The sequence below is a fragment of the Chrysemys picta genome, chromosome 1 (genome assembly GCF_011386835.1).
Source record: "Chrysemys picta bellii isolate R12L10 chromosome 1, ASM1138683v2, whole genome shotgun sequence".
In the NCBI taxonomy this organism is placed as follows: domain Eukaryota; kingdom Metazoa; phylum Chordata; order Testudines; family Emydidae; genus Chrysemys; species Chrysemys picta.
Window position 1 is genome coordinate 10,328,215 of NC_088791.1, and position 14,315 is coordinate 10,342,529.

Sequence of the window (14,315 nt, forward strand, 5' to 3'; positions counted from 1 at the left end):
AAAGTTACACAGCAGCCCCCTTCCTTTATATACCTTTACACATCACACTACATTCACTCTACATTGCATCCCGTGTTTTGGGATTGGCTTGGTTACTTTGCAGGAACTAATCCATACAGAGCATGCTCTGTCCATGCGCTGTCCATGTTCGACTTTACTCTTTACTTCATCTTTACACCCCTGATTTCTCTTGCCCGTTGTTAGCTTGCTCTTAGTAATTGGTTCCCGGAGTGTCTCCCTTCTTCTCTTAGCTTGCTCAGGCATTCTGTCTTTTAGCTTACGTTTAGCACAAATACTCCATTTTCAGCTTGCTGATCTGGTAGCCTCCTTAATCCGGTCTTCTAAGAAATGAGGCCTCCCCCATGTTTAATTACTCATGGCAAGCCAGACCTACATCTTTAAGTGGCCAAAGTTGCACAAGTGTGAATGGGCTTTTCTAAAGTGCTGTGTTGGCCTCCCCTTGCTTTCGCTGAAGTCAGCTGGTAAATCTCCCACTGACATGATTGGGAGCAGAGTTAGACCAACGCGGAGTGCTTTTGAAAATCCTACCGTTTGATCCCAGAGGGGCCCCAACGTGGCAAAGTTTGAACCTAGATCCAAGCTGTTGGGATGTTGGGATCTAAGCTTTTGTTTCCGGCCCATCTCTAATGTTAATGAGCACAGGAGTGATGTGAGGGATGAGTCCTGGAAGTGCGACTGAGATCCCGATCTGAGCCAGGCCAGTCAGACTCAGCACCGAGTGCCTTGACGTCGGGTAGGAGTGCTCCTCCTACCAGACCAGAGTCCCGGCACCGATCACTATTCCCAATGCCTAGAAAAAGGCATAAGAAAGGGCCAGCCAAAGGGGGGCGATCCCTGGCACTGAAGACAGCCAGGCATGGGGATCAGAGTAGAGTGTGATCTAAGTCAAAGCGCTCCTCGGCCTTGATACCACAGAAGTTGACACCATTAAGTTCGGTCCCAGAAGAGCCTTCTCTATTTGCAGCAGCGTGCAGCACCAATGCTATCTCGGTACCCACCACATCAGAGGCGTTTGCCACTGCCAGGGACCTTCTCTCGCTGTCAGTACCGGTATCACCGGCAGAAAGGAGTCGGTGTTATCAGTACCGGTGCAGAGGAGTGAACCTTCTGGGTCCTTTCAATGTTCGGTACCACACCCTTTGGTACTGTCAAAAGGGAAACCAGCTATGCTTGTCACGGAGCAGACCTCTCCACTATGGCATTGATCTCCAGCACCCCTTGGAATGCCACTCCCGTGGTCACTGGACAGAAACTCGTCCTCTTCCGAGTGGGAGACCAGGTCCTAGTTCTCCCATCCTAGGAGCTGCTCTCACTACTCCTCAAGACATTTCCACCCTTCCATGGACCCAGGCATAGGAATAACATTGAGTGGTTGGTCAGGAGGTCACTGGGGACCTACCCCGGTCCAGTGGCCATTTTGGAACCCATGGGGGTTTCCCCCAGTTTCCAGGGCGTATTCCAGGTACTCCTATTCGGTGGCCTTGGAAAGACGGGCACCACTGTCCCATCAGGCAGCACCCAGTCCGGACTCCGGTACCAACCCTGGTACTGAATGATTCAGGATATTTGTAAAGCAGCAACCTGGTCATCAGTGCACATGTTCTCCTCCCATTACACCATCCCTCAGCATTCCAGAGATGATGCCAATTTTGGCTGAGCTGTACTGTTGAGCTTTGCTGCAGTCTGTGTGTTCATTAACTCCGATCCTTCCGCCTAGTCAACTTCTTGGGCGTCACCTAGAGTGTTATGCACATGTGCAATCACGCGAAGAAGAAAAAATGGATACTGACCTTCCATAACTGTTGTTCTTCGAGATGTGCTGCACATGTCCATTCCACAACCCACCCTCCTGCCCCCTCTACGTCGGAGTTTTCCGGAAAGAAGGAACTGAAGGGGCTGTGGGGTCGGTTGGACACTTTATACTGGCACTAATGGCCTGCGGCAGCAGAGGGCACTCAAGCCGCCTCAACGGGTGCTGCTGAGGGAAAAAAGTTCCGGCAACTGTGCTTGGGGCGCGTAGGCACCTAGAGTGGAATGGACACGTGCAACGCATCGTGAAGAACAACAGTTATGGAAGGTTTCCACTCTGGGAAACATTTCAAGATTTTGACTTTTTGTCGCAATACAGGACAAAACAAATTTCAAAATGTTGGAGTTTCCTGCTGGACAGAAAATTCTGTTTTCTGCTAGCTCTACTTTTAAACATACTCTTCACTTTCTGAAAAATTCTTCTCTCTCTCTCTCTCTCTCTCTCTCTCTCTCTCCCTAATTGCTTTTCTGTAGCTCCTAGCACCACAGCATCTCCACCCAAAGGTGAAATCTTTGGCAAGGCTGAGGAAAATCTCCTCAGCCGTTTCTGAGAACATTATGTTCGAGGCACTGTCCCACAGGAATTAAGCATCTTGCGAGGTGTCAGAGGTGGGAGTGACACACAGAGCTGGGATTTGAATCTCAGATTCCAACTTCAGGGGCATTGGAATGTGGGCTTTTTTTGCTTGGCCTGGTGTAGAAATTGCGGTCAGCTGTGGTGCAGGGTTTTTTTTTGGATTTAGGGGATTAGCTCAAACTGGCTCCAGTGTAAAGCTCTCAAAGAAACACCAATGGACAAAACAAATGATCGGTCTCACTGTGGTGATTTGGAGCTGCCAAGTTTGGTGGGGATGATACGGCGGGGCCCTTCATCACCACTGGAAAAACTCTTTGTTTCATTGCAGCAGGTTACCCCTTACACCAGTGCTCGCTGTGCCGTCTCCAGGCTGGGCCTGTTACGGGGGCTTCTGCAAAATCGAGCTTTCTGAAATTTAAACGGCTCAAGAACAGCTGCCCCCTGCTGGATAGAGTACAGTCGGATCTGCTCCGGGGTTTGCCAGTGTCTCCCCCACTTACGCTCTAAAGCCTAAGGGCTGCACGGAGTAGAGATGTGGGCTTTTGCAGCAGAAGAGTGTCAGTTCTAGTCCGTGTGCGGCCTGTATGTGTTTAGCTAGCAGTTGTAGCATCTGGGTCATGAGCTGTTACGGATTGGCACCCTTTGGGGCTATAATTCAGCTACATACCCACTGTTGCCAGCTATCTATGTATACATGACCTAGGGACTATAACTCACCATCTCCCCTCTTATATACAGTCTCTGTTCTTTGCATGCTGGTACAAACTGGTTTGGTGGCACAGATACAGGAGAGTCAGCGGAGCAGTCCTATAGCTGTAGTGTCAGAGATGGGTTGCAAACCCCAATACCATACCCCTTTGCGGTCCTTGATCCTCTCCCATGGGTCCATCATCACTCTGGTGCCCACGGTAATGGCAGGTGGGGCCTTGACAGTGCAGTTTGTGGGGGGTCTTTTGAACTCAGCATTGGAAAGCAGCAGAGAGCAGCCAGGTTCTCCCAGCTCCTGCCAGCATCTAGGATATCTTTGCCTGGAAAACTGCAAGGCAAGAATCTAGCTGCCAGCATGGCTTCCCAGCTGGCAGTGCTAATAGCAAACAGGTGAGAACATCCAAGAGGGAATTCCCACTCCCCATCATTTCACTGTGGCGTGATCCATGCCAGTGCTGGCAGATGGCACCCAGGACATCATCTGAATGGGCAGCAAAGGCCTTTGGAACCATCATGAGAAGCACCTTTCCTTCATCATCTCATATGGCAAACCATTTAGGCCAATCCAAAGCTCCTTGAAGTCTTTCAATGGGAGTCCATGTCCTGACTTCAATGGGCCTTGGATCAGGCCCTGAGTATGTAGCAGAGATTGGTTGGACCTTTCTGTCTTGGATTCCTCTCCTCCCCCTGCTCCCTCTCCTCCCCCACAGCTTTCCACTGATGAAGTTTTATGGCTGATGGACATTTACAAAACCTGGAGCTTAATCTCAGTGCAAAAGTCCCACCCTCCCACAAGTAGATAGACTTGTTCCCAGGTATCCCTTGATAGGCCGCATGCAGAGCTGGCCTGGTGCAGCGTTACTCACGTAGGAGAGGCAACGGGATGTATCCCATGGGGTGGAATTTTGGAAACTGTATGTTTGGGACCAGAAGCGAGACGCAACAACGCGGATGTATTTGTGAGGGAGCCATTCATGGTGACGTGAGCCTGCGATAGTCTGAGATGCTGATACAACTCCTGCCTTGGTGGCCTTTGATATGCCAGTGTGTCTATCTGTTTGCTCTTGCCTCTTTTCTTCAGATCATCCCGGTGACGGGCCCTCGGGAAGGAGGAACCAAAGTGACAATCCGGGGAGAGAATCTGGGCCTGGAGTTCCGGGACATTGCATCTCACGTCAAAGTGGCTGGAGTGGAGTGCAAACCACTGGTGGAAGGATACATCCCGGCAGAGCAGTAAGTTGGACATGTACTGGATTGTGAAACAATGTGCTCAGTAACACCTCTGCTGCCCCCCCTTAGCTCTGCGGGAGGAGTCAGAGCCCCCAGGAAGCCAGAAATTGAATGTGTTCTTCGTGCAGACAAACCCCGCACAAACCGCCCAGGAAGAGGAGGGTTGGGTAATGCGTAGCTCCTCTCCTTCTCCAGCTATCACAAAGTCATTCCCAAAGCACTGCCTTAGCCTATGGCGTGGCAGTGAGTCTGTTGTGGTCTTCACTGTTCCTGCTCCCAGCAGGAGCTCCCCGGTTTTGTTGAGTAAGGGCATGTGGATTGTCCCCTACTCCTGGGATCTCTGCCCCACCTTAGTTGACAGCCACCAGCGCTGGGCAGAAGAGAGCTGGTTTAGGTCCCATCTTCAGGACAGAAGCACTGAGAACTGAGTTTGCACTGCAGTGGCCAGCAATGAGTGGGAGCCCAAGAGCTGATGTGGGATTGGAACCCGCAGCCCAACCCAAAGGTGAGTGCTACTGCTGGGTTGGACTAGCAAATGGATTGGTAAGAGGAGAGGGGAGAGACTAACTGGCCAGATCCTCAGCGGGTGTAAATTATCCTAGTTCTATGGCTTTCGGAGGAGCTTTGCTGATTTACACCTGCTGAGGGTCTAGCCAAATGGTCCAGAGACATACCTGATCAGCGAACAGATTTCCCCAGGGGTTCCTGTGGGTCGGGCGCTGGCAAGGAGTGAGCAGGGTCTGTGGGCTCTGCGGAGATAGGTCTGTTGTACCAGCGTGAACTGACCCGAACCCCTTGCCCTCCCCTCTATGCTTTCCATGCAGGATAGTGTGCGAGATGGGAGAGGCCAAACCCAGCCAGCACGCCGGATTCGTGGAGATCTGCGTGGCCGAGTGTAAGCCCGAGTTCATGGCCAGGTCCTCCCAGCTGTACTACTTTATGGTAAGCCCCATAACAGAGCATCCCCTGGGATCAGAAGGAACTAAGGTCCCATCCAACTGCCATTTAGATCAGTTAACGTCTTTCCATTGAGCTTGAATAGGAATTGAGTCTGTCCATCATTTTCTCTTACCTTCTTCTATGCTCCTTCTTCCCCCTTCCCCTCCACCTCAGCAACAGGGCCCATATGCAGCCTGCATGGCCATTCCTTCCCACTAGAAATCTACATGCCATTGGCTGGTGTTCCTATAGAATGCAACAGCTGTAGCAAGTGGTGCCTGGTGCCTTCCGGGTGCACTGGGGAAAGCAGTGTTGTGATCTGGAGGACAATTTAAGCTGATTAACCAGAAATCTGAATGGTGGGATACACTGGACTATAGAACAGTCTCCCAAAGGAAACTCAGGAAACTCCATCCCAGCAACCATGGAGACTGTACTGGGGAACCAATAGGGAATGGGCTAGGATTGTTGCCTGCGGGGAACTCCGCGTGTGATCCAGGCAACTGCCATCCTCAGGAGCTTTTCTAGCCCATCTCAAACATTCTCCATCTCATCATGGCTGCCCTCTTGTTCCTGTTCCAGGCACTATAGCAAGCACTTGGAGATGATGGTGATGGGGAGAGAATAGATGGATGGTCCTGGCTTAAAACACAAGAACCTTGGTATTCAGACTATGCTGATGCAGTGAGACCTTCCTACCACCAAATCCTTAGGAGAACTAGTGATTAGCCCTGGGCCTGAAGGGTATAGGGGGAGGGGAAGAGCTGACCCATCTCTCCTGGGCCTGAGGGGCAGTGTGTAGGGATGTGGTCTAGCTCTGCTGGGCCTGAGGGGTGACAGGGGAAAAACTGGCCCAAATCTCCTGAGCCAAGGCGGGACGCACACTTGGCTCTGTTGGACCTCAGAGGCTATGGGGGAAGAGCTGGTCTGACTCTTCTTGGCCAAGGGGGGGACGCACACCTGGCTCTGCTGGGCCTGAGGGGTGATGGGTAGGTCATGAAGAGCTGGCCCAGATCTCCTGGGCCAAGCGGGAGGAGCACACTTGGTTCTTCTGGGCCTGAGAGGCCATCCTATGTCCCAAGCCTGGGACCATAGAGGCTAAGGAATAGCCAGACAGCATCAGAATTGAATGGCAAGAAAGCAGTGCAAAGACAGAAAGGCTCTTCGCCATGCTAACAGTGCCGTGAGAGAGCGAGCAGCTGAAGGGAGCAGCTTGGAGCAAACTCTCGGCCTATCCAATGGGCACCCTGCAAATCCCATCAGGGAGTGCGTCACCACCCCGGCTCTCAGGGCCACCCACGCCTGCAGATGCCATCATTAACCGCATGGTAGATGCCGGGGTGGGTCATGCCTGCTGCTCCCGGAGGAGCCCCACTGCAACTTAAGTGCTAATGAGCCTTTCAAAAGGTAGCCCTGAGAATCACAGCAGCAGCTTGGAGCCAGCCCTGGAGAAGGAGCTGGGAAACTAACAGGAGCTGCTGAAGGGGGTGGGGGAAGGCAATAGATCTCACCCTGATACCGCCCCCCAGGTAAGAGCCACCGCTGGTATGGGATACACACGGATCCTTAGTACCACCGCCCCATGTACAGTCACCCCACCCTGGCTGCAGTCCTGGGGATGGCCACATGTTCCAAGAGGAACATCCTGCGCATGATGTGTGGGGCTGGGGAGAGATGTGGTCAGAGCCCAGGGCTGGGAGCCAGACGCTCCTGAGTTCTAATAATCTCAGCTCTGATCGTGCCTCTATCCATTGTCCTGGGCCCGTATATTCAAGTGTGACACGGGTCTTTTGCCATCCCTAATTTCTGCAATGAAGAGCCTCAGAAGAAGGGGATGTGCAGGATTCCCGCTGTCCCCACAACAAAAGGCTGTTCTTTGGGTTTTATCTGGAATGAACTTTGTATTCGAGTGGCCACCTGGGCACGGCAGCTACGCTGCTGTTTTAAGGTGGGTAGCAGCAAGCAAGTGGATTTGTACTTTCTGCCCAGGGCATCAGTCTGCGCTAAGGTGTGGGAGTCTCTGGGTCTGACTCTGCTCTCTGATACATCAGTGTAAATTAGGAATAATGCCACTGAAGTCAGTGGAGTGACACTGGTATAAAAGTGATGTGAGAAGGGAATCAATCCCACTGTGCCTTTGTCTGTCTGTGTGCAGTCAACTCCCCCTCACTCCGTCTCCCCTGGCTTCCATCATGCACTGCTTGTGTAAGAGACCTGCTACGGCCCCTTTCTAGGGTGTGCTGGGATTACTCGGCCCTTTTTTTGCCAGTGAACGTGCATACATGAAGCCAGCAGATCTCGATGTGTTTTCAATGAGCTGCTGTCTTCGCTCCCAAAGAGAGCTGGCTTCATCTCAGAGGGGTTTGAATGCACCTGAGCATCATTTTTCACTGGAACGGGCATTGGTGATGACATGTCAATAGCTGCGGTTTTCACATTCTGCTAGGGATGTTTCGCTAACCTCTGGCTCTCCCAGTGCTATTCAGAAGCTACCTACGGTGATGGGGACAGAGAAGTGCCTAGACGGAGAGTTCCCATCAGGCAGACAGAAGGGCTCTTTCCAAAACAGTACCCTTGAGCTTGTTACCTTTGTCCGTTTGTAACAGCTTCTCCCGCTGGCTGTTACCTTCTTGGCTGCCCGTTACTCCATCTGTGCCTGAGTCTAACGTCAGTGGGGTTTTCTTCGCTGAATGCCTCCATACCGTTGTGCTAGGCAGGGAAAACAGCTGCTCTCTAGCCCACCCATCTGATGCCTTCTCCCATATTCATCGCTCCCTCGTCGGCAAGTCACATTCCTGGCTCTGCTTTGCCCCAGTCCCAGGGAGATGGTTACGTTACCTACACATCACGACATGCCTTGCAAGGCTTCAGGGGGATTTGACATACTAGACTCAGGGGCGGCAGCTGCAAGGACAGAGCGATGCTCGGTGATCAAGGGGGGGAAGCTGCCACGGGAGCAGGAAGGGTTGGGAGAACGTTGGCCCTAGGTCAGGCATGGTGGTAGCAGGCAGAGAAGGGAGGCTCTGGAGTAGGACACCTTGGGTGGCCACATCAGTAAGTGCAGATTGCGCCAATGGCAGGGTGGGGAAGCGGGTTCACAAGAAGGAAATACAGGGAAGAGAGGATGACAGCACCAAGGAAGGACACACAGTGTTTGTGGAAGATGGATTGGACAGCTCCATCTCCATCCATTCAGCCTGTTACAGCTCCACTAACCCTCCTTGCATTTTCTGTTGCATTTTGCCAACAAGGAAATGGTAAACTTGGAACTCCTTACCTGAGGAGGTAGTGAAGGCTAGGACTATAACAGAGTTTAAAAGAGAACTGGATAAATTCATGGTGGTTAAGTCCATTAATGGCTATTAGCCAGGACGGGTAAGGAATGGTGTCCCTAGCCTCTGTCTGTCAGAGGGTGGAGATGGATGGCAGGAGAGAGATCACTTGATCATTGCCTGTTAGGTTCACTCCCTCTGGGGCACCTGGCATTGGCCACTGTCGGTAGACAGGATACTGGGCTAGATGGACCTTTGGTCTGACCCGGTATGGCCTTTCTTATGTTCTTATGTAAAGAGTCTGGAGTCTGATTTTTAGTGCAAATACCCTGAGCCACAAATCCTCTGATAATACCTCCCAAAACTCAGTGACCCTCTGCAGCAGGGCATCTTGGTTGGGATTCCTTTTTGCTAAGGACCATTGAATGCAGGATGGTGAAGTCATTTGGATAGGTTTCATAGAAAACTCAACAGAGGAGGAGAAAGATGCCTCAGGAGATTGGGTCAGGGATATGGAGCCTGTCACCTTTAGGACCACTGGGGCAAATTTTACGGGGATTGTTAGTGATTGAAAGTAGCCAACATCCAATGGCTGTTCAGTGGCTTATGTGGAATGAGTTGGTGATTCTCAGTCCAAATCCTACTAGACAGGAAACTGCATCAAAGCCAGGACCTTGACAGTCAGCACTAATTTGCACCCTGGTTGGCAGTCTTGGGTGAGAAGCTAAGGAATCAATCAATGGGACATGGTGATTGCACCTGCATCTCACCAAAGGATAATCCCATGAGAGCAAGGTGTCAATGCAGGGAGCTTACCCTGCTGTGTAGAGAAACTTCAGACTCCTGGGCTGCTGTCAGGTCGGCCCCTTTTCTAAGTGCTAACTTCCTTTGGAATGAAAGCGGAGCAGAAAGATTGCTGGTGTGTTTCAGTGTGTTTGCAACATGATTAGCCGGCGATGGGGGGGCTGAAAGAGGGAACCAGAACGCGTGTTGGGTGGTTTTATACAATTTTATCAATGGTCTCCGAAGCTCAGGAATATGTTCATGTATTGTACCTGCTCATTCAGAGGAATTGGGGAGAGCTTCAAGCTTTTGTGCTATCGTTCTTAAAAAGAAAAAAAATCTTCATTTAAATGCAGATAGTAGCTTTTCACTTGGGAGTGAGTGGAAAGTTTTTCTATTAAAATGCTAATGAAAGAATAAACTGTAACTTCAAATTTCTCCCTGAAAATGGACGCCTCCTCTCTGTGTTTTGGTATCAGTGTAATCTGTGCCTTCGGAGTATGATTATTGTATCTTGATTGGAGGGGTGAGGGGAGTTCATTTTCTCTTGGCCGTTAAGGAATCTTTTCAGATACATTTGTCAAGCATCTGGGCATATTTTGAAGAGCAGCTCAAAAAAAAAAAAAGTGAGCATGAACTAAATGAAATGATGATTTGGAAATGATACCTTCCCTTAGTAGTAGTGTTAGGGTAGCACGTACAGATCAATGCTTTGTTGTGCCAGGCATTGTAGATACACCAGTCCCAGACAGTTCCTGCCCCAAAGATCTTACCATCTAAATAGATAAGACAGGCAGTATTATTACCCTCATTTAACGCATGAGTAACGGAGGCACAGAAAGATCCAGTGACTTACTTAGGGGTCACACAGCAAGTCTGTGACAGAGCCACGTGTTGAACCCAGATCTTCAGAGCCCCAGTGCACAAGGCCACCCTTCCTTTCCTTTTTCCCTTATGGGAAAGTCCGACGTAATTGACTAGAGAGTGGTCAGCTTTCTACAGAATGTTCAGCCCCCCTATAGAATTCCATAGCAGGGTTATTATCCTCTGTCCCAGTCTATACCTTGGCTTCGAAAACCTATAGCAAGGAGCTCATTTGCTCTTAACATCAACAGGGTTTTTGAGTAATGTTTTTGTCTCTGTTACACTCTGTCGGACTTCTTCATGCAGTCGATATAACACACGTGCCGTGCCACTTCTGATCCATTCAGCCGGTGCAGGATCTGAATGGCTTGGCTTCCTGGGGCGCTGGTGTATCAGAGCAAGGTTACTTCTGAGCTTTCTCTGAAGGGCCAGGGAGACCTGGGGCCCTTGGCTGTGGTCACTCCATGCCTGCGACTCCCTTTTGAAATCATTGAACGTTTATGAGCGGGTGGAACATCTGGCCCAGTTTCAGGGGGGAAAAGGTAAGAGACAAGACATGATAAACCAATAGGATCATGGTCGCCAAGGCTCATGGCCTCTGTTGCTTACCAGCCCAATAGAATAAGGCAAATACTAAAGACACCCCATTCCTACTGGTACCGACTGGCAAACATACCCCCGATGCATTCTCAATGTGACCCTTTCTCTCCACAGACTCTGACTCTCTCTGACCTGAAGCCAAAGCGGGGTCCAGTGTCGGGGGGCACACAGGTGACCATTACAGGCACCAACCTGAATGCTGGCAGCAACGTTGTGGTGACATTTGGCCGGCAGCCCTGTCTCTTTTACAGGTGCGCACGTAATCCTTCCCTGCGGCTCGTGCCGGGGGCAGGGAGCCGCGAACGGAGGGATGTGGCTGGCGCCGTTTTCTGATGGGACTGTTGGGGCACCAGGCTATGAAATAGCCCCCTCTGTTTGTCCGGTGTCCTTGGTGCTGGGCTGGGCATGTGAAACGTGGTTACCGTGCTCCAGCACCTTCCCCATATGAAAGGGAGCTCACTGGGTCTCATCCCGGTGCCTATAGGATATTAGTTCTCCTCACCTAATCACCATACAAGGGGTCCCAGCTCATGGAGAGGTGACAACTGGACTAGCAGGGGGTATTGCAGATGAGGGTTGAGGTACGCTGGCTGAGACGTTTGGAGTCTTCGGACTGGAATAGCTGGGAGTGTTGCTGGTCACGTCTGAGCCAGAGCTGTTAGGGGAAGTGGAGTGACCGTGTCTGCTGGACAGGACAGTACTGTCACCCCCTCCCCCTTGTATCTATGAGTACCAAAATCATTCAGGCACAGTTTATATTAAAAGTAAAAATCACAACGAAAGGTGTAACTCAAAAGGGAGGGAGCATGAAACCAAAGACTGGCTAGACCTTCCCTAAGCACCCTGAGGACCGTATAAGTATAGGTATGAAGCAGATATAAATCACAGTAGCCTGGCCCATTATAGTTTCTCTCTTCTATTCGCACAAGCACATCTCTTGTTGTGTGTCAGTTCTGTTCTGCAGATAGAGACCTACCTCCTGCAGTCCATTAGTGTCCCTGGGTGGGAAGACAGGATTCATTTCACTGTTTTGATGATTATTTTATGTACATTTTCCATGGTCCCTGGTTAAATTTCATTACCGTTCTCCACGGGACCCGTGCTCTGCTAGTCAGTGTGGGAGTACAGTGCAAAAGATTCCATCCCACATCCCTGCCTTATCAGGGAAAAAAATTCTAAGTATTAAAACAACTCTCATCTCTAAAAATAATCTTGCAAGATGGTGAAATGGATGGCTCAGCTGGAGACCAGGGCACAGAACTTTTCAGCTCTAGATCAGCAGTTCACTTCCACTCCAGGACGGTGGTGTCCAAGAGTCAGTGTCCTCTACTGGGTGTTCATTAATCCACATGAAAAGGAGTCCAGGTCCAGGTCTTAGTGACATCTACAACACAAAACCTACCATCCCCACGATCAACACTAATGTAGCAATTAGCAACCCGTGGTTCCCAGAGAGGCCAAACACTAAGCAGGGCGTGAGACTGAATGCCTCTCCCACCTCCAAGGAGGCTTGCCCATTGCAGGGTTGAGGCACATTGGCAGAGTGATGGAGGGGGAAATTGTACAGCGATCATAGTCCATGCTGCATCTGTTCTGGGGTTACAAGACTTCAGTCTCCTGGGCTGTCACTATTGCATTTTTCAAACCCTATGAGTCATTCACGGACGTGGGGTGACCTGACGTCGGTAATGTATGGTCATGTGGTAACAGCCTGGGATTTGGGAGTTCACATGTGAACTGCAGCTGCATCGGCGCTGCTTAAAGAATCATAGAATATCAGGGTTGGAAGGGACCTCAGGAGGTCATCTAGTCCAACCCCCTGCTCAAAGCAGGACCAATCCCCAACTAAATCAAAGAAGAGTGAACAGTTAGTGTTCAAGGAGCAGACACTGTATGTGAGGGCAGCTGAAGGGAGGCTGGAGGATAGAAAGGGAGCAGACGTGAAGCATGCAGGTAACAACGAGCCCAGTTTGAGCCTCCTGTGATTGTAATTAGTGATGCGACTGAGTCACAGATCACTGATTCCTACAAATCAAAGGCAGTAGGACCTTGGGTCTTTGCTCCACCCATTACGGAGGGAGAGGCCAGCTGCAAAATTCAGACCTGAATTGGGGTTGGAACCTTGCCACAAACTGGGGTTTTGGTTCTGACTCCTCTCTAGTTACAGTAAAATACCATCCAGAGATCCCAAAATGCACTGTGAACATTAGTTAGCTGAGCCCACCGGTCCCCCTGTGAAGTGGGCAGTGTCATCCCATATTACAGATGGGAAAGCTGATGCAGAATCAACCCGCGGCCTTTCTTACGACAGAGGTCACTGCTGAGGCTTTGAAGGGAGAAATCAAGCACTCATCAGGGCTGTCCCTGGACGGAAACGTCTCTTGGACCCCAGCTCGGGTTCTGTTTATGCCCTGAGGCCTGAGCACTGAGAGCCCTTGCAGTTTGATCCTAGCTAGTGTGAATATAGATGCTAATTTGTATTCAGATACACGTTATTCTGTTCCCACAAAGTCCACAGTAGGGAGTTTCCCCCAGGCTAGGGATGGGTTGGTTACAAAGCACTGAATGGGGACTGGACAGCGGGGTTGGTGGCAGAGCCCGTTAATGATGACATTGTCCTGCTCACACCGTTTATGCCTGGTTGATTTTGGTTCGTTCCGCTCACAGGAGGTCCACAAAGCACATTGTCTGTAATACCACAGCCTCGGACGACGGCTTTGATAAGGTGAAGGTGTCCGTGAGGGTGGACAAGGCCAAGATACATCAGGAGTTGCAGTTTGAGTACATGGAGGACCCCACCATCCTGAGGATTGAGCCGGAGTGGAGCATCATCAGGTACTAATACAGCCACCATTTCCTCTGTCCCTGACTCCTGGTTGTTCTCTGTTGCACAGCTGGATCCAGGCGTGTGAGCTTCTCCTGCTGATTAAGAGCCCAGTTCAGCCATGCACTTTCCAGTGGGACTTAGGTGATGTGACCTTGACTTCAACGGGGCCTAAGCATGTGCTTTGCCGAATCAGGGCCAAGGAGCCTAATGGGAGCGGAGGGTGCTCCCAGGGCTAAATCCGGATGACGATGCCTTACGCTGTATCTAGTGCTCTTCAGCGGGGTGGCTCCCAAAGCACGTTGTGTGTTGTGTCTGTGTGTGCGCATGCGCCGTGCATATGGAAGATCTTCCATTGACTAGGGCGAGTTCGATGGTGACTTCAGATAGTAGCTGTGTTCCTTCCAGGAGCCGCAAGGGGACTCTGGGCAGTGCTTGTGTCTAAGAAGCCTTCTGCATCTCCTCTAGCAGGGCACAACTTCCCTGCTTAATGAGGCAAACTCCGCACAGGAGCCTTTGCCGAATGCATGTCTTGGGAATACCGTGGCACTTGTTTTAATTACAAGGCGGTCTCGTGTTTGAGGTTGGAGAGTTTTGCCCTGGTACTGAGGACTGGAGAGTTTCACCCTCCACTTCTATGCCAACCCTCCACCCCCCAAATTCCATACTTGCCTCCCAACTCCAGGAT

General features: G+C 50.8%; 1 protein-coding gene across 6 annotated transcripts in view; it reads left to right on the plus strand.

Moving 5' to 3' along the window:
• The window catches only part of PLXNA4 (plexin A4), a 658,514-nt gene that overhangs the window by 532,972 nt on the left and 111,227 nt on the right, over positions 1-14,315 (plus strand). For all 6 annotated transcript variants that reach the window (XM_065552899.1, XM_065552917.1, XM_042843227.2 and 3 more), the window contains 4 exons: positions 4,197-4,348; positions 5,170-5,287; positions 10,918-11,054; positions 13,471-13,638. In XM_065552899.1, coding sequence (XP_065408971.1) covers positions 4,197-4,348; positions 5,170-5,287; positions 10,918-11,054; positions 13,471-13,638 — 575 coding nt within the window. The remainder of the gene's footprint in view (positions 1-4,196; positions 4,349-5,169; positions 5,288-10,917; positions 11,055-13,470; positions 13,639-14,315) is intronic.